The sequence below is a fragment of the Pteropus alecto genome, unplaced genomic scaffold (assembly GCF_000325575.1).
Source record: "Pteropus alecto unplaced genomic scaffold, ASM32557v1 scaffold157, whole genome shotgun sequence".
NCBI lineage: Eukaryota > Metazoa > Chordata > Mammalia > Chiroptera > Pteropodidae > Pteropus > Pteropus alecto.
Window position 1 is genome coordinate 4,552,651 of NW_006440626.1, and position 18,955 is coordinate 4,571,605.

An 18,955-nucleotide genomic window follows, 5' to 3' on the forward strand; every position below is an offset into this window, starting at 1 on the left:
AGGTGGCGTGGGCTCATGCCCTCGCACGGGTTCTCGTCATTGCAGACTGAAAGCAGAGCGGAGGTCAGCCGGCCCCCTGCCCGGCCCCCTGCACTGCCCGCCAGCCTCTTCTCAGAGTCCCATCCACAACCCTCGGAGGTGCATGAGGATGGCGCTCAGCCATGGATGGAGAAACTGAGGCTCAGGGAGGTGGCACATAAGCTGGGGCTCAGACTCAGGGGAGCCTGGCCCCTCCCTGCACCCATGTACTAGTTCCAGATGGAGAGGATGGGGGTGGGCGAGGGCCGGCCCCCAAGGGAGCCTGCTTTCTGGAGCCAACCCTGCGTTGTCCTTGGCTTGTGCCCTGGCCGTTCTGCTTGCAGGGCTGGGGCCAGCCCAGGGCAGACACTGGCTCCTGAGGCATCCAAGGATCTGACAGCTGGGGGTGCTCCAAGCCGGGGTCCCCGGCATAGGCCTGGGGTGTGCACATGGACCCAAGCTAGCATCTCTCAAAAGTTCCTACTCATTTGGATGGGGTGCGGATGGCCAAGAGCCGCCCATCACCCATGGCCTGCTGAGGGCACCTCCCCAGCACAAAGACCTGATGTGACAATCGGGGGATGGGGGGTGCAGTCTCAGGCCTCCCCCGACCCATGGCCCTCTTCCAGACCTGCTCCTCCCCACCGCAGGCCTGCTCGGGGAGTCACTCACCCAGCTTCCCAAAGAGCTCCACCCCCAGGGCGGCATAGATGAAGAAGAGCAGCATGAAGAGGAGGCCCAGGTTGCCCACCTGTGGGGACAGAGGTGGGGCTGGGCTGGCAGGGGCAGGGTGGAGGAGGGGCACTGGCGGGCAGGCTCCAGGCAAAGGGCCGGCCTGAGGGTTGGGACAGCTGTAGCACTTCACCAGACTCTGAGTCCCTGTCTGCCACCTGCCTCGTGACCCCCTTGAGGGCAGGCTGGCCCAGCACAGGGCACGGGGTAATAATAAAACACTCGTGAAGCCTTTACCGTGAGCGGTCTGGGTTCAAGCACTTCACAGTCATCAGCTTGCTTACTCCACACGATGATCTGTGAACTCTTTTACCCCCATTCTTCAGATGAAGAACGTGACATACTGAGATGAGGTACCTTGCCCAGGGTCACAGCATTCGTGCGTGGTGGGACTGGGATTGGCCTGACAGTCCATGCACACAATGATACCCCACGCACCTGTGCATGGTTAGTGTCATCCCACAGACGGATGCAGAGAGGGAGGGAAGAAAGTCTCAGCAATAATGCCACCTCCTCCACGAAGCCTGCCTAGATTCCTCCAGGCAGACTGGGATGCAGTCTGACAGTGTGAGCGTAACCGGTGTGTCCCTGCCACTGTCCCAGCTGGTCTGGGACGTCCTCGAGAGCGGGAACACAGCGAGATTAAGTCAATTCTGCTTCCTTGAGCCAGCACGGAGCCTGGCTACAGACAGGAGTGAATACAGGAATCGAGCAGGACTGAGGGCCCCAGAAGCCTCCTGCAAACCCGGCCACCCCCATCCCACAGCTCCTGTGGGAGGACACTGTCCCAGATTCTAAACCTATTTCAAATCTATCCATATGCCAGAGACCGCCTTTAACTCGTGTTATGGATAAGATAAGGCTCAAACGCATTCTTGCCCTAGAAATGAGATAACTGCTAGACACCTCAGAAGACCTGCATAAATGGAATCGGAAGCCGTTCACGTCGACTGTTGAAAAGTAAACCGCGTTAATCACAGCCTCCCGTGTTTCTCCGCTCCAGAGGAGAGTCTCCTTCCGAGTTGCTCTACAATCACACTGACAGTGTCTGACTAATTAAATGACGCTCGTTCATTAATGAAACAAGCAATTACTGAGCACCTAGGAGGCCAGGCCTGAGGCCCCGGCAGCCGAGGGCATCGGGCGTAGCCTGGGTCCTCGGCTCGGCTTCCCGCCCTTGGCAGACCCGGGTCAGCAGTTTCTTACCCAGCGTCCACCTTGGCCACCTCCCCGCCTCCAGCCTCTCCCTCCAGTCCACTCTCCTCTCAGTCACCAGAGCAACCCCCTGAAAGGTTGAGGCCGCCCTTGTCCAGAAGCCCCCGTGGTGCCCACTGCCTGCAGGATGAAGCCCAATTTGGCTGTCCTGGCATAAAACGGTGTGACGCAGCCCTGCAGACCGCATCCCCCTCAAAGCCCCAGCCTGACCTTCCAACCTGATTCCAACCACAGGGTAAACAAAGCCATTTGCATATTCTGTTCCTCTGCAGAGAAGAATCTCTCCCTGTCTTTGCCTGGTAACTGCCTCCTTCCCACCTCTCAAAACCCAGGGTACTGGTCACCTCCCTGAGACGGATTCCCCCAGGGCCTCCGCCCTCTGAGTGGGGCAGAGCCTAGAAGAAAGGGGCTCAAGTTTCATTCCTATAGCACTTTACAGAGAACCGAGGAAATGTCCAGGGTCAGCTAATAGATTTTGAGGGGTAAGCCCCCCGCTATGCCACATGGCACTTGGCATTCGCGTCTCTTAAAGTGCTGACATAATTGTCATCACTATCGTGTGTCTCCTACTGAACCTGGGACCTCCATGTGCCCTGTGCCAATTCAGGGTTAGCCTGAGGAGCCACCCACGGATGCCCAGGGGTCAGAACTAGGCGAACGGGAGGGGAAAAGGAGGCCAGTGTGGCTGGGAACACACACTCACCACCCCCATCCCCAACGTCAATAGATTCTTATATGGCACCCAGGTCCCGTTCGGAGCTTTATAAGTTTTTACTATTTTAAATCTCAAAACATCTTTTTGAGATAAGCACTGTTATCAACCCCCTTTGCGCGGGCAAGGAAACCCAGGCAGGAGAAGTTGAGTCACATGCCGGGGGTCTCTCTGGAGACCAGGCTTTGGCCCCAGGCAGGGTGTCTTGAGTCTGGGCTCCACCCACTTCCTGTCTGCACAACCCCCAAGCCCAGCACTCACCCCCATCTCCCATGGGACAAATTCCTCTGCAGGGATTGAACATTAAGAAAACCACATCTCTAGGAATGAACATCCCCGCTTTCAACCCAGACCTGATGACAGCCATGTCGATTCCCCTTTGGAACCAGCTGCTGGGAAGCGCACCCCAAACTGGAGAACAGAACTCACTAACATCCCTAGCCCAGGGCGCTGCCAGCATTGGCTTTGTTTTCGCCTTCCCTGAGCTGTTAATCTTCGATCCCCATTTTAGTGTGCTGTGTCTGTGCCTTTTATTTTAAGGTGCCTAAAGTTTCTTAAGACTAGATGAGTCATAATGAATAAATGAATGTGCATGAGGCTCACCTCAGAGCAGAGGCCACCGTGAGGGGAGGCTTAAGTAGTACGGTGAGTGGCGGAGGGACAGCTGGACTACAGAATTCCCAGAAGGAAAGACGCACCCTCTGTGGCCCTGACCCCACCTCCCTTCCGCTGTTGACCAGTGCAGCTGCGGACGGCAGGGACAGCTGTCCTAACTTCCCAGGGTCTCCACTCATTCTGTCTCCTCCTAGAATGTCATATCTGAACCTCTCAATCCACATTACCACCTCCTTCTGCCAAGCCGCCCTACAAGGTCAAGCTCAAAGTCCCCTGACACCCTCCCTGATTTCCCCAGTTTCCATCAGGGCCCCCCACCTCCCACCCCGTAGGCCCCTCGCCACATGGCCCCAAGGTATCTTGTCTTCTCCACCAGCCTGGTGACTCCTAATGGCAGAATGTGGGCTCCTAGGGGCCAGCCCAGGGCCTGGTAGAGAGCAGGGCTGGCTAGCACTTAGTAGCATCAGAAAGAAAGAGGCCAAGGGGACCTGTTCCGTCTCACAGCCCCCCGCTCAAACTGCTTCTCTGGAGATGGGGTTCGGCCCTGGCTCTGGGTAGGTTTAGGGAGAAAGGAAGCTGGGGCCTGCGTCTCCAGGGCCCAGCGTGACCCCGACAGGCAGGAGGGGCTGCTGGAGAGAGTGTCTCCTACCTGGGGCAGAGCTTGCACCACTGTGTCCAGCAGGGCCCGCATTCCCGTGGCCATCTTCAACAGCTTCAGCACTGCGGGCGAGACCCAGCCCGGCCCGTTCAGCCCGGGGCCAGTGAGGATGTGCGTGAGCACATGCGTGCACGTGTGTCAACATGGAAGAAAAGTGGGATTGGAGGAGCACGTTAGCAAAGGGGATGGCTCTGCGCTGCCACGCCACCAGAAGGTGGGTACAGCGGCAGAGTGAATGGGGGTCTGCATGTGTGGCATGTTGGTTAAAAACATCCCAGAGAAGGAGGGCACACCCAGTGGGAACAGAGGGATAAAAAGTGCCGAGTGAGCACTAATTCACCGAGGCGGTATTCTGCTGAGCTTCTCCGCATCCCCCCGCGTCCCCCACCCCCACCTCGGAAGCTGGAGGAAACAGGCGGGTGCAGGTGGCAGAGTGAGAGGCACCTGGACGAGCACTGATGCGGCAGGTTTTAAGCAGCCTTGGGGCCCAGGAGCCCCGGCGGGTGTTGGAGCAACGCCGGGGAGGAACCCTGTCTCCCCAGCCGCACGCTTCCCCTCATCCCAGCCTGAGACGGGACCGCGTGGGTCGCAGTGTGACGGGGGAGGCGGGGTGCAGAGGGCTGGACAGGGTGGTCTGTGGACGAGGGCACGTGAGCGCGCACACACGGGCCGAGTGTGCGTCAGGCGCGAGCTCCTCTTGGCTCTGTTCCCTGCTTGGCAGGAAGCGCGTGGCCCTGGGTCCCCTCCCCCTGCCACCTCACCCCTGCCCCGCTCCTCACCCCGGGCGATGCGCAGGACGCGCATGATGCGGATGATGGTGGGGTTGATGGGCAGGGCCGCGTTGATCTCGATCTCCTCCAGTGTGATGCCCATGACCGACAGCAGTACGATGGCCAGGTCCAGCTGGTTCCACCTGCCCGGGAGACACAGCAGGGCAGGAGTGGGAAGGAGGGCGAGGGGCACAAGCCTCAGCTGGGAGGAGCTGCCCAGCTCTCCACCCTCCAGCTGTGGCCCACAGGGCAGGGATGTGTGGCCACCCTCCCAACTGGCTCCTCCAGACCCCACTGGGTCCAGCTCCCTCCCTGTCCCCAGACAGCCTCTGATTCCCCAAGCAAGGGACTGACCAGGCTAAATAATTATCTCTGGCCTCCTGCAGAGGAGGACAAATGGGCTCTGACTTTAGGTCTGAATCTGGAGCCCACTGCTCCCTCTGTGTGGCCTTTGGCTACACACCAACCTCTCTGAGCCTCGCTTGCCCCTTCTAAGGACTACCATGAGGTGTGTCATACTCTGACTGCGGGGCGGAGGACCCACGGAAATTGTGCTGAAGAAACTTGGTGGAATGCCCTGCACTCGTCAGATGGGACCATAATCACATCCTGTTCAAAGCCACAGGCAGCACTGAGGGGCCCCTGGCCATTTATGCCTGGACACTTATTGGCTCCCCTCCTCCGGTCGCTCCAGGCTTTCCCAGGGGTCAGGACTGCTTCCCCATCTGGCAGCTCGCCCACCCCCCATGCTGCCCTAGCACGGCCCAGCCACTCACCGGTCCTTGAAGAAGCGCCTCAGACCAAACGCTACCAACTTCAGCACAGCCTCCAGCACAAAGACAGTGGTGAACATGTAGTTGCAGTACTTGAGGGCTGTCTCCAGGGACTACGGGTGGGGTGGGGTGGGGGAGGCAAAGAGAAGCATGATCCAGAGCCCATGACCTGGCCCCCGTTTGCTCCAGTCAGAAAGTCTCTGCCTTTTAAGGTGAGAATTTAATCGCTTCACATTTAGTGCAACGATTTACGTGTCTTCTTTTATTCCTTCCTTCTTACTCACCGTGCTCTGTTTCACACTGCTCTTTCCTTTTCCCTATTTCTGCATGTTTGGTCCAGATGCCCGCCTTTGGAGGCAGCGTGGAGTAATGGTCAGGGTCATGGTTAAGAACCAGACTGCCGAGATTAGCATCCTGGCTCAGCACTTACTCCTGTTCACTACGACTTTGAGCAAGTCACTCGATCTCTCTGGGACTCAGTTTTCCAATCAGTAAATTGGGGATGACAACAGTACGTGCCTCAGAAAGTGGCAGTATAAACTAAATGAACTGGCAGTCCTGTGCCTGACTGGACTATATACTTAAACGCTTGGTAAATGCGAGCTGTTATTATTCCATTTCTTTATGCTGATTTGGAAGTTCTACAACTACTGTTCTTTTCTGCCCGTGGGTGCCTTCCTTTTCCCACACGTCTAACATCCCTCTCCTAGCATTTAAAATAAGATAACTCACTCCTCACATGGAGCCTCCGCTTCTCTCTTCTTACCCGCCCCCAGCTCGGATAAGTGGAAGCTCTGGAATGTGCTTGTCCTGATACGTCCCTCGCACACACTGCAGCTGGCTGGAAACCGGTCAGCCTCTCCCACCTCTGTGTTTGCCCCCAACACTCCTGCCATCTGCAATGCCCCTCCCACAGGCTCCACTAGGTAGCAGTGGAGGCCACTTGGGCAGGCCTTGCATGCAAATCAAAGTTCCAGTCCTGGCTCCACTAACTGGTCGACTAACTGGGGCAGTATATTTGACCTCTGACCCTCTGTTTCTTCATCTACAGAATCTGGAGAAAGTTCCCTCCCCCACCTTAGGCTGTGAGGATGAGAGAGTTAGTATCTGTGTAGTGTGCCTTGTAAAGAGTCATATTAAACACACCATAGACACTGCTACCCATGTTCAAGGCAGGGCCCAAATGTCACCTCCCCACACACCAGGAATGACAGATCTTTCCCTCTCATTCATCTGTCCTACCAGGCCATGAGCTCCCTGGGCGTAGGGCCCAACACGGGAGAGATGCTCAGATCCTACCCCACCCAGCCCCTATGGTGGGGTGCTCCTGAGCCCCGCCCCCTGGGGACTCTGGGCTGGGGCGGGGCTGGGGCTCACCGCGGGCTGGTTGTAGTGCTCCAGGGACATGGTGACTACATTGAGGCAGATGATGAAAGTGATGAAGATGTCCAGGTAGTGGCTGGTGCACATGGAGTGGATGAGCAGCCGGGTGGGACAGTAGGTGGCATAGTAGGGCAGCCGCTGGGCCTCTGCGGGGGTCCATGGGGGCGTGGCACAGACCAGAGGGTGGCCAAGGGAGGAGCAGAATGTGGAAGGAGAGGCAGAGGGGAGGGAGGAAGCAAGAGGGAGAGATGTTGGTTCATCCAGGCCTGGGAGTCAGAGTTAGCTCTTCTCTGCCCAGCCAGGGAACCGCAAGGGAACTGGGTAAGACGTGGGAGAGGGTGGCAAAGAGGTCAGGACACTGATTCTCCCCACCCACCACCAAAGTGCCTTCGGCAGGGGCTCCTGACCCACTGGGGGAAGGACAGGGGTCCCACAGCTCCGGGTCGGACACCCAGGCTCTGCCTTTGCCTTCTGCCTGGACTGAGCCACTTGGTTGGCAGTGGTGTCACCATCAGACTCCACACGGACACCAATAGGGCTCAGATCACCTGGACAGGCAGGCACTGGGGGAGGAGGCAGGGACAGGGACACAGACGCCATATCCTAAGGCCGGGGCGGAGGGCGGTGGGGGGGGGAGGCGCAGGGCCGGGGCGCAGGGCCGGGGCGCCGCCCACTCACTCCGGCGCTTCTTTTCCAGGCGCCGCAGCCTCTTCTCCTCGCGCCGACGGGCCTCCTCGGCCTCCTGGTGCTGCCGGCACTTGTGGAAGTTCTCCACCACCACGCCCACAAACATGTTGAGCACAAAGAAGCTGACGATGAGCAGGAAGGAGATGAAGTAGAGCAGCATCCAGGGGTTGTGGTTGGGCACGGGCTGCAGGGAGCCAGATGGGGCTGAGGCAGGCTGAGCGGGCCCTGCAGGGCCCGCCGGGGTGGGGGTGCTCCACCCCACCAAGCCTCGCTGCAATGAGGAACTGACAGAGTTGCCTCCTAGGAGGCCGTGAGGTTTGAAGAAGGAAGCAGGTAGGAAGTACCCTCTCTGGCCTGGCACAAGCACTGTGACTGGGGAAGAGAGCCCTTCCCCTTTCCTGCTCCAGCCACTGCCCCCTGAACACATACCCGCCTGTCTTCTTCCCTTCCTCTCAGCCACCCATCCACTCCCCTACCCGCCCATCCACCCACCCACCACCCACTTAGTCATCTGTCCACCTCTCCATCCATCCAGTTATTTATCCATCCAGAAACAAGGCAGCCAGCACATCCCTGGTGGAGCCCGTGTGTGTGTGAGCGCGCATGCACGTGCGCGCGTGCAGGAGGGGTGGACAGACTAAGAAGGGGAGGAAGACGCCTCCAAATGTTCTCATTTCCTGCCTAGCACCAGAAGGGCCCCCTGCTCTCGGAGGGATCTTGGGTCTCCTCCTATCAGGGCCGTCTTCTCCCCCAACCCCCACCTACCTACCCACCCCCAAATCCATCCTCACCCAGCAGCCCACAGGAGGCGTCGCTCCCTTGTTGTAACACCTTCGCTGACTCGCACGCCCTCAGATAAACGCCAGCCCTTGCCATGACACACGCAGGGTCTTCCATACCACCCAGCTCTGCCTGCCTCCTGCTGCTCCTCCTCCCGCTTTCTACCCCCAGCCCCCCCGCTCATGACTCTCTCCTCAGGCCTGCACCTGCTGTCCCTCTGCCAGCTGGCCCAGCCCCTCTCCTCCTCCTGCGGTTGGCTGGCTCTCCACCCACAAGGCTGCGCATCTCTCTAGCCAGGAGCCAGCTTGAGGTGCTCTCCCTGCAGAGCACAGGGCTTTGTTGAAGCGCATGGAGCAATGACTTTCACTTTCCAGCGAGCAGCTCAACTGGTGGTGGAGGATGCTGAGGGGTGGGCTGTGGCTGACAGTGGGCAACATTAGGGTTGTGGGTCTTGGTGACACCAGTTACAGACCACCAGGCCCCAGAAATGTCTGTCCCTCTCCCGCTGCCCCTCCGATCCGGCCCCAGCCACGCCCACCTGCTGGTCCACAGCGACGGCATCCAGCCCATTGTACATGATGTTCACCCAGCCATCCTTAGAGGCCAGAACAAAGAGGGACATCAGGGCCTGGAAGACACAGGGAGGAGAAGGTTCGGGGATGATGGGCGAGGGCAGCTCAGGCTGCATCTGCCCCTCCTGGGAGGCAGAAGGACAAGAGGCCTTCCCCACATTGAGGGAACAGCTGTGCCTTCAACCGACAAAACTTTTCTGAGGACCCACTATGCGCCTGCCATCTACCCTGCAGGCATTGCTGCAGGAGAACAAGCGCTGGATCAGGAGTCCTGGGCTCCAGTCTCAGCTGTGAAATTAACTGCAAGAAAACTTACGACCCTTTACGCCCTTACCTGCAGAAGGGAGCTAATACTTAAGTTGCTGCCTGCCAGGTTGGCTGAGAGCGTCAGCTAAGACTTGAAAGTGGAAAGTTCCTGATAAACACGAAGGGGCCTGCCTCCATCACTCTGAGCTTGCCTTTAACACCTGAAAACGGGAGCTCACAAGAGTAGTCAGGAGCCCGGGGTCACAGGGCTCTGCCACTCACTGGCTGTGTGACTCGGGCCAAGTCCTTCCATGTTTCTGGGCCCCAGCTCCTTTGTCTGTAAATGGTGATAGTTACTGTCACTAATTTGAGATTCTGAGACAGAGGTGATCCCCAGGAGACAGCCAGCCAAGGCTCCTACACAGACATCAGCCAAAAAGCATCCTCATGTCCCTTCTCCAGGACTACGAGCTTGTCCTAGAGGACGCACAGAGCCACGCATGCGGTAGGTGCTCAATAAAGTTTTTCTGAGCTGGATCAAACCGGTGCTATCTTTGCAGAGCCCAAGCCTGATGGAAGTTAGTGGGGTCACAGAGGGTCCTGGACCAGCAGAGGCTGATTGGCGGTCACATGTCCTACTCTGGACGACACCTCCTCTCTCCTGTGCCTCCACCACGCCAAACGTGTCATTGGTCACAGCCCATGCGGCTCTGGGATGGGTCTCTGGCCCTGCACCAACCTCCCTTCTCATCCATCCAGGGCACAGCCTTGTTCTTTCCCCTCCCAGCTGGGCACGGCGCTGAAGGCTGCCCACAAAGGGCTCCGGCCCAGGACCAGGGCCACAGAAGGAGCCTCTTTGCCAGATTGGCATATGAAGCTCTTAGACACGAGGGGCCAAATGTCCCCGTGAGCCCTTGGATCACAGAGGCCGGAAGTGCAGGGAGCCTGAAACCGGGAACCACAGACCTGCTGTCGCTGCCCCATTTGTAGATGAGGACCCTGAAGCACAGAGAGGGACTGGAACTTGCTGAAGGGAACATAGCTGGGAAGTGGCCCAGCGAGGAGTCTAGGGCTCTGTGCCATGCTGTCACCTCCTCTGTGTGCTGAGAACACCCTCCTTAGGGGCCCAGGGTGTCAGCGTGGAATCAAGCATGCTTAGAACGGAAAGGACTGGGGATGCTCCACAGGAGCCAGGGCCTGGCGCTGGGGTCAGGGGTCAAGAGCAAGTTTATAAAAGGCCCCCACTGACTTTCAGCCTCTTGGAGCATCTTTTTAAAAACATCTGTTTTGCCAACCTTTGTGTTGTTAACTTGAAAAGGCACTGTATCTGGAGAATCTGGGGGAGACAGGAGAGCGACTATGTCCTGGTTCCCGACCCCCTTCCCCTGGCCACTTATTACCCCTCCACGGCCCCGTAGTTCATCTCCAGGGGGCACGGGGAATGGGACCCATGGCCATGTAGGGTGAGATCTGCAGTCGGGTCCAGCTGGAGGGTCCAGCACAGGGGCAGGGCACAGGCCTCGGGCCATGCAGACCTGGATCCGGCTCCCTCCCCGTCTGACCTGGGGAAGGCACAGCCCCCTGGTCATACCTAGTCACCTGGGTGGCCCCTCAAGAAATAGGAGCACTTGGGGAGCAGAGGCTCTTTGGAGGCAGCCAACTGGGGGCTCCCACAAGGGGCATTACCCAGAGGGCCCAGGCTGGCAGACCCACCCCCCCAGGAGGAGTGACCAAGGGCGAGACAGGAAATGGGCAAGGACCTGCCTGTGACTGGAGAGGAGAGCAGAGTGGCTGTAACATTATCATTTTACAAACTAGGAAAGTGAGGCTCAGATCGGCCACACCTACAGTGAGTGACAGAGCTTGGATTCACACTCACGTCTGGCTGACTCTATAACTCCTGGCAGGGTCCCCTGGGTGGGGGTATAAGGGCCAGGAACCAACGTCTACTAAAGCACCAGGTGCTTGTTGGACTCTGCATTCGGGATCACAAGCCTCAGGCCACCTGTGGACTGAGTGCTCTTCCTACCTGCCTCATAGAAAAGGAAACCAAGGCTTGGGAAGGAGAAGTCACAGGGTCACAGGGTCAGCCTTGGCATGGCAGGACCGGAAGCCGGTCTGTAATCCCAGGCAGTGGGCACTGAAGAGCCGTCACCCCACCCACTGGGGGCGGTCAGGTCAGGGGAAGGCGGGTGGCGCTCACCTGGCCCAGGTTGTCGAAGTTGTACTTGTGATGGACCCAGCGGTAGTTGGCGGCCACGCAGTCAGAGCGGTTGGTGATGTTTCGGGTATCCACACCCAGACAGTGGTAGAACTTGCCCTTGAAGAGCTGGAGGTAAGGGATACAGGGTGAGTGACCATCCTGCCAACACTCCCAGAGGGTGGGGTGCGGTGCAAATCAGAAGAGGGACTGCCCCTCAGGGGGCACTTCCAGGCCAAGCACTGGACCACACAATCTTCCCAAGTCCTCCAACGTGAGGTGGGGCTACTCTCATCCCATCTCACAGGTGAAGAAACTGAGGCATGACAGGTAATTTTCTCAGTCTCTTGAGGTTTAGGAAGTAGCAGAGCCAAGGTTCCCACCCTGGCTTGTCTGATTCCTGGGCTGTCCACGGACCCGAGATCAGACCCCAGTACTTGCTCTGGGTGTCTAGGCAGGGACCCCACAGGGAAAAGCTGCCTGCATATCTCCAGGGGACAGGGAGAGAAGTAAAGGGACCCTCTCCAGGGACCCAAGCCCTCTCATGTCAACTGCCTGGAAAGGGCAAGGCTACTGTCCATGTGGCATCCACATTAATTCCCTCCTGCCCCGGTAGCTCCACTGTGGACCTCTCAGCAGCCCCAAAGGACACCTGTGCCCAGGGCTCCTCTCCAGCGACAGCCCCAAACACAAGACCAGTAAAGCAGCCTCGGGGCTCAGACACTCAAGAAACAGGAAGGGACTCAGCAGCAGCTCAGATCCCAGAAGGCCAGGTCACTCTGGCCACTCTTGTCATGCTTTATGACCTGCCCCCTCTTCTCTGTCCAGCCCTGAGGCCCACCTTATTCCCAGGCTGGACTCCAAACCGAACTCCGAGTTAGCTCAAGTCTCTGCCTGTCAGAGATCCCCATAGTCCCCACCCTGGAGAAGCCAAGCCCCAACTCCTTAGCTGCCATTCCAGATCTTTCACTACCTGGTCCAGCCCACCATTCAGCTCATCTCTCTATGCCAGCCAGAGCTCCTGGCTCACCTCAACACACGTGCCCGTCCTCCCCTGAAACACCTTTTCCCACTATGACCTGTCAAAATCACCTCTCCTTCAAGGCCCAGTACAAAGGCCACCTCCTTCAGGGTGCTTCTCCCATTGTCCCCATCCCAGCTTCATGTTCCTGTGTAGCTCGGACCCCTGTGGTCCCATTTACCCAGCCTGATTTGCACTCAGCCATTTAGGCCATGTCTGTCTCCCTTCCTGGACCAAGAGTTCACCACCGGCAGGGACATGGCTGCTCCACCAAGGCCACCTGAGCCCCCAGGTCGGCAGGCACAAGGTCGGGAGAGCTGGGCGGGAGTGAGGAGCCTCTTTTCTGACAGCAGAGCCCACCCCACTGCCTGGCCAGCCTGTGCCCCTCACCTGCACCCCCAGGATGCCAAAGATGATGAAGAAGGCACAGCAGATGAGGACAATGTTGCCAATGGGCTTGAGGGAGGAGATGAGCGTCTCCACCACCAGCTTCAGGCCAGGCGCCCGGCTGATGACACTGCAGGCAGGGAGCAGGCAAGGGCACCGTTAGCCCCCTGCCAGGCCAGGAGACAGCCCCACCCAGTCTGCCCAGAGTCGCCCAGGCTCCAGATGTCCATGCACAGCATGGGACTGTGCCTTCACCCCGCCCCTTTGGGGCCCACACCACACCACACCTCCGTCTAGAGACTGAGGCCCAAAGATAGCAGTGAGCCAGACAGGGACAGACAGAGCCGGGGGTAGTGGTCCTGGAGGCCGCCTTCAGCCCTGGCCTTCTGGTGGGTGCGCGCGCGCATGCACACGCACACACACACACACACACACACGCGTGCGCGCACGCACACGCGCGCACACACACACACACACACACACACTCACACCCTCCAGGCTCCTCCCCCAGAAACAGCGCCCACAGTCTGGTCCCTGACCCTGCTCAGCTGTTGCCTGACACCTGACACCTGCTAGTGGGAGGACTGAGTGGGAGAGGAGGGCAAGAGTGAGGGGTCCAGTTAGACCCTGGGGCAGGGGCTTTCCCATCAAAGGGGAGGAGGCCTCACCGCAGAGGTCGTAGGGTGCGCAAGAGCCGCAGGACCCGGAGGACCCCCAGGATCTTGGCTCCCCCAGCCGAGGCCACGGACACTACGATGTCGATGATCGACACGAAGACTAGGAAGCCATCCAGCACGTTCCAGCTGCTTCGCAGGTACGCCTGCTCTCCGAAATACAGGCCCAAGGAGACCACCTGGGGGCGGGGCGATGGGCGGGGTCAGTCGGACTCCGCCATGGGGATGGGGCGGGGCGATGCCTAGTGGGCGTAGTCAAGCAGGTGGAGTGGCAGGCAGGGGACAAGCGCCCGCCACTCTATCTAGAGGCGAGCAAGAGGCGAGGACCCAGCAGGTCTGGCGCAGGGCGCCGCTCCCTGAAACGCAGGTCGACGGCCTGTCCGGGTCCGTCTTCCCCGCACATCTGGCAAACCTAATTCAAAGCCACAATCTCTGGGAAGCGTCTCCACACCTCGAGCAGATATCTCGGTTACACTGTAAACGCTTCCCTGCATCTGTTTTTCTGGCCGGGTGTGAGCTCTTGGCCAGCAGAGACCTGGCCGACACCCTCCCCCTTGGGTCCCTGGAGCCCAGGAGCTGGCACCCAGGGGCGCGGGCCTTGGGGCCCCTGTGGAATGTTGCTGATGAGGTGAATGACAGGTTGAGGGTGGGCTGGACCAGGGCCAGGCCCCACCTCCCAGCTGGGGCTGGGAGAGGTCTTAGGTGAAGCAGGACTACCTTTAGCGTCATCTCGCCCACGAAGATGGCTGTGAAGATGTAGTTGGACACAGTGAGGAAGATGCGTTCCTGTAAAAGCCAGGAAGTACCATGGGCCTGGGGCTCCCAGAACTGCCTAGCCACAGGCTCACCTCTGCCTCCGGCCAAGGGGCACCCAGGGGAGGCTGCCACTTCGCAGCCCAAGGAGACGTTCCCCTCCCCAGAGGCAAGTTCCCTGCCTCAACTTCCTCCCTGATACCAGCCTTGCTAATCTCTCCTAGCCCCCTGAGCCCTGCACTATGTCTCACAGCAGGCCCTGGTGGCCTGCCCCTCTGCCTGTCCCTTGCCTTGCCCGAAGGCCCCAGCCACTCACAGTGCTGCCAGCCTCGATCTGAGGCCGCTCCAGGGCGATGGTGATGCAGTTGAGGAAAATGAATGCCAGGACGACATAATCAAAGAGCTTGTGGGCGATGATGGTCTGACACAGGACCCGGAACCTGGGCAGGGAGGGCAGGGGCCACGTGAGTGCTGCTTTGCCCTCACCCTATCCAGGAGGAAAGCAGAGGGTCCAAGCACACATGGGGACAGGATTACCTCAAGGAAGCTGACCCTTCTCTCCTCTGGCTACACAACAGGTGGCAACTTTACATCTCTGGTACCCACCTGGAGCCTCCTCCCCTGACCACACTCCCATGGTGGTTCCTGCAGCCACAGGATGAAGGGCACTTGCCTTGCCCTGGCACTCACGGCTTCACAAATGCTGCCCCACATCCCTGAGCCCTGCCCTCCAGCAACACCAATACCCTCAGCCTCAGCCCCAGGCCTTCCCTCAGACTGCTCCCTCCACCTGGACCAGCCTCCACCTCTTCAAAACCCCGCTTCACCTACAGAACACTGTGTGCCTCCAAAGTCCTCCTCCCCCAGGAAGCCTTCTGACGCTCCCTCCAGATGGCGGCACCCCAGGCTACTTGAGGATCCGCCCAGCACCAGGTTGGCCTAGATTACAGGAGATGCCCAGGAAAGTCCCCACTCAAACCCTCCCCCTCCCCTGCAGCCCCTCAAGGGCAGGAGGGCCTTCTGGGGTATGGGGGCTGCCCCCACAATGGCCCTGCCTAGCTCTGTTGAAATCTCTCCCTCCCAGAACTGTCGACATCCTAGTTTAACCTCACCCCAAACCTGGTCCTGCCCACCTGTTCTCAGGGGAGAAGAGGTAGACGGACCAGTCCTCGCGGACCTCGCACCAGTCAGGTTTGTAAACGTCAATCATCTTGCGCACACGGAAGCACAGAGTCTGGCAAGAGCGAGACAGGGTGAGGGCGGGTCAGCACTGCCCACCCCAGCCATCCAGCAAACTGGGGCTACTGGATGACCTCTGAACCTCCCAGCAAGACCAGAACCCCTCGCCCCACCCACGGCAGCTGAGAGGGCTTCTCTCCCAGGAGCAGCTCAGTCGCCTGAAGCCCTGTCCTCCTCCGCCATGCCCTCTTGCGCTCCTTAGTGGCGGCTGTGGCCCGGCCTTCCCGCTGCAGCCCCGCCCGTAGCCCCGCCCCCTCCTATCCTTGGCCCAGCCCCTAGAGCCCGCCCCACTCACGTAGTCGACCTCCTCCTCCTCGTCCTCCCCGTGGCCCCGGCGGTCATCCATCTTGGTGAAGACCTCCTTGGCGATGTTGGGCATCCTGCCGTTGCAGTCCTCGTGCCCGGGGGCCGGGCCTGCCACCCTCCAGGACGCCCGGGGGTGAGCGCCCACGGCTGGCCCCAGCTCAGCCAGGTCTACCGAGTCTCTGGTGTCGAGGGAGAGCGTCCGGCGGTGGTGGCGGTGACGGTGCGCCAAGGGAGGACCATGATGCGCGTGGTGGGCGTGCGGGGCGTGCAGGGGCGCGCTGCCTCTCTCTCTCTGTCTGTCTCTGTCTCAGGGAAATCTGTAATTAGAATGAGGAGTGTCGGATTCGTGCTCAGCCGTTGGCGGCTTGTGCTTGAGGCTGTTCCAGCTGGAGCGCCGGCTGGCCCAGGCCCCGCTGCGGCCCCACGGCCCGTAGTAGGAGCTCCGAGAGCTGGACTGGGAGGAAGCCCAGGGCTCAGGTCAAGGCCCGCCACACACTCCCGGCTGTGACTGAAGGCAGCCTGCATGCCCGCTGAGGGCCCTAAGAGGGCCGCCAGCCTGACCAGTGGGTGACAGAACCAGCTAGACAACAGGGATCCTCTCCGCACCCTGCCTCTCACTCCATCTGCATCCGTGGACCCGTGAGCGTGTCCACAGTGTGGTTCCATCTCCACCGACCACCTCACTTCCCTTGAGGAAGGTACAGCCAGTTAGGGCCATCTTCCTCTTTACAGGTAAGGAAACTGAGGCTCAGACGGGGCTGTGACTTACTCATGGTCACTTAGAAGTGTCTGGCTGGATTCAAGCTCAGGTCTACCTGACCCCCAAGCCCAGCTATTTCCCCTACACACTGCTGTCAAGATAAAAACCCAAATCTCAACACCAGACCCACTGGCATCAATCACTCATTCATTCATTCATTCATTCATCATTCTTTGTTGTCCTGTCCTGCTCTGATACTGGGAACTCAGAAATATAATAGACATCACCCCTGCCTGGTTCTGGCTGGACAATCTGGTGCCCTAAGCCTGGGTACCAGTCTGAGGCTGAACTGGCAGGCACTTCCCAAAATCCCTTAGCACATACCCAGCAGGAAGTAGCCACCCAAAGCACCCCACAAGGACTCACCAGGGAGCGCTGGTCGTAGCTCGCCCTCCCCAGTGACATGACACTGCTCTTGCGAGAGCCCAGGGCCACCAGCATAGGGTCCGGCTGCAGCGAGAGGCGGGGGGCAGGTGCTGCAGCTCCAGCAAGGCCCAGATGTCCACCCAGTGGGAGATTGGGGTCCAGGTGCCCATTGGGGGTCATGGGAATTGGGCAGAGCTTGGGATCTGAGGAGTGAGATGGAGACAGGGAGGGGCCAGAACAAGAACAAAAGAAGACATGAGACAAAGAAACAGACATGAACTGTAACAGAAATGGAGAGTTCTTCCGGGGAGACCACCTCTACCAGGAAGTCTTCCAGGTTGGACCCCATCACATGTGCCTCCCGTCCTCCCTGCCTGCAGGGCTCTCAACTTTATTTTTGGGTAAGTGGACCCCTTGCCTTCTGTGCCCAGGGCCAGCCCTGAGCTTCACCTGGCACGGGAACCTCACTCCTGTGCCCACTGCGGGAAGCAAGGCAGAGACCGTCCAGCCCAGTTACTAAAGACACAACATGGGTCGGAGAGGTTTGTTCTAAGCAGTCCAGTGGTGCCAAACAGGACCAGCACCCAGGCATCCTGAGGCCCAAGCTCTTCCCAACAGGCCACACTGTGGGGAGGGGAGAGAGTGGGCTGCAGCTGCCCCTGTGGCTAAGATTCGGGGAGGCCATGAAGGTCACTGACATTTTTTGAAATTTAGCATTTCTTTCGATTATAAATGTAAACAACAAACCACAGAGAATTAGCAGTCTTGGGGCCTGGGCTTGAGGGGAAGCCAGAGGCTGTGTGCTTTGCCCACTACGATCTCTGGGGAAGAGTCCTGGCCTGTTTACCTCCACCGGTGTCCAGGACCTCCTGGAGCTTGTCAAACTCCTCCATGTTGGATAAGCTCTGGTCCTCATCCGAATAGGAGCGATTGGCGTCACCCTGGGAGACCGTCCCTCACATTGGAATGCAAGTCAGCTCAGCCCTTCCCTCCCTCATGAACTTTTCAATGGGTGTTTTCACCTCCATTTTACAAATGGGGAAACTGAGGCTCAGGAGGGGGAAGCGAGAAGCTAATGAGGACCTAGACCACAAATCCACATCTGCCTGACTGCAAGCATCCCTCCAAGAGCCTCTGAGAATGGGGGAGGCAGGATCCAGAATCCCAGATCTTGGGGACTTAAGAGTTTCAGAGATGGAGAAGCTTTGGGGTAAGGCAGGGATCCCAGATGCAGCCTCCATTTGCATGCTTCCTGTGATGGGAAGCTTACCACTTCACTGGCAACAACCCCTTCCTCTAGAGACTCGCCTACTGGATGTTTGAATTGCAGTCCTCCCCCCTCCAGACCCCCTCCCTCCACTCAATTTCATGCAGGCCCCATGGGGGTGCTTCCTCCACCAGGGCCACAGTCACCTCCGCCTGGAAGCCCTCCACCAGGATGGCCACCAGCAGGTTGAAGAGCACGTAGTTGCCAAAGGTCATGAGGGCAACAAAGTAGAGGGAGGCCCAGGGGGAGGTGGAGGCCATGCCGTTGTAGAGGACGACATTCCAGTCCTCCTGGGTGAGGATCTGCAGGGGGAGGGGCACACGGCTCAGCCCGGAACAGCCCTAGGTCCCAGCCCAGCCCAAGCACAGAGGGGACCCACTGGGTGGCACAGCCATGGGCACACATGCCCATGCACGCCTTCGGCATCTTCTCACAGGTGCTCGGGCACACCCAGAGACCTCAAGTAGTGGGGGGGCATGCACCTGGCAGAGCCTCAGACCCTTGCTTGCTCACACACACACATCCACACACATACACTGCTCCGCCTGCTGTCCCCAGCTTGTCCACCGCTTGGGCCAGTGTTGCACACTCCTGCCTTGACATCCCACCAAGCAGTGCTTTTCCCGGCTGCGACAACCCTATCCTCTACCCTACACATGTGTCAGCCCTATCCCGCCCCACACAAGCCCACCCTTCCTCCTCCTCCTGCTCCCTCTGCCCCCATCGCACTGTGTGTCACACTCATTCAACCATGCCCCCATTACACAGAAGAGACAGTCTCAGGGAAGGCTCCTATGTGCCCAAAGTCTCCAGGTGGGCGG

General features: G+C 59.0%; 1 protein-coding gene across 1 annotated transcript in view; it reads right to left on the bottom strand.

The window, feature by feature from the left end:
- Window positions 1-18,955, bottom strand: part of CACNA1I (calcium voltage-gated channel subunit alpha1 I) — a 95,476-nt gene that overhangs the window by 5,508 nt on the left and 71,013 nt on the right. Inside the window, 18 exon segments of the mRNA XM_025050587.1 lie at window positions 1-46; window positions 691-769; window positions 3,942-4,012; window positions 4,730-4,863; window positions 5,497-5,606; window positions 6,871-7,022; window positions 7,555-7,747; window positions 8,882-8,971; window positions 11,365-11,490; window positions 12,773-12,899; window positions 13,438-13,622; window positions 14,161-14,229; window positions 14,513-14,636; window positions 15,330-15,430; window positions 15,731-16,195; window positions 16,868-17,070; window positions 17,715-17,808; window positions 18,281-18,436. The exon segment at window positions 1-46 is cut by the window's left edge and continues 70 nt beyond it. Coding sequence (XP_024906355.1) covers window positions 1-46; window positions 691-769; window positions 3,942-4,012; window positions 4,730-4,863; window positions 5,497-5,606; window positions 6,871-7,022; window positions 7,555-7,747; window positions 8,882-8,971; window positions 11,365-11,490; window positions 12,773-12,899; window positions 13,438-13,622; window positions 14,161-14,229; window positions 14,513-14,636; window positions 15,330-15,430; window positions 15,731-16,195; window positions 16,868-17,070; window positions 17,715-17,808; window positions 18,281-18,436 — 2,525 coding nt within the window.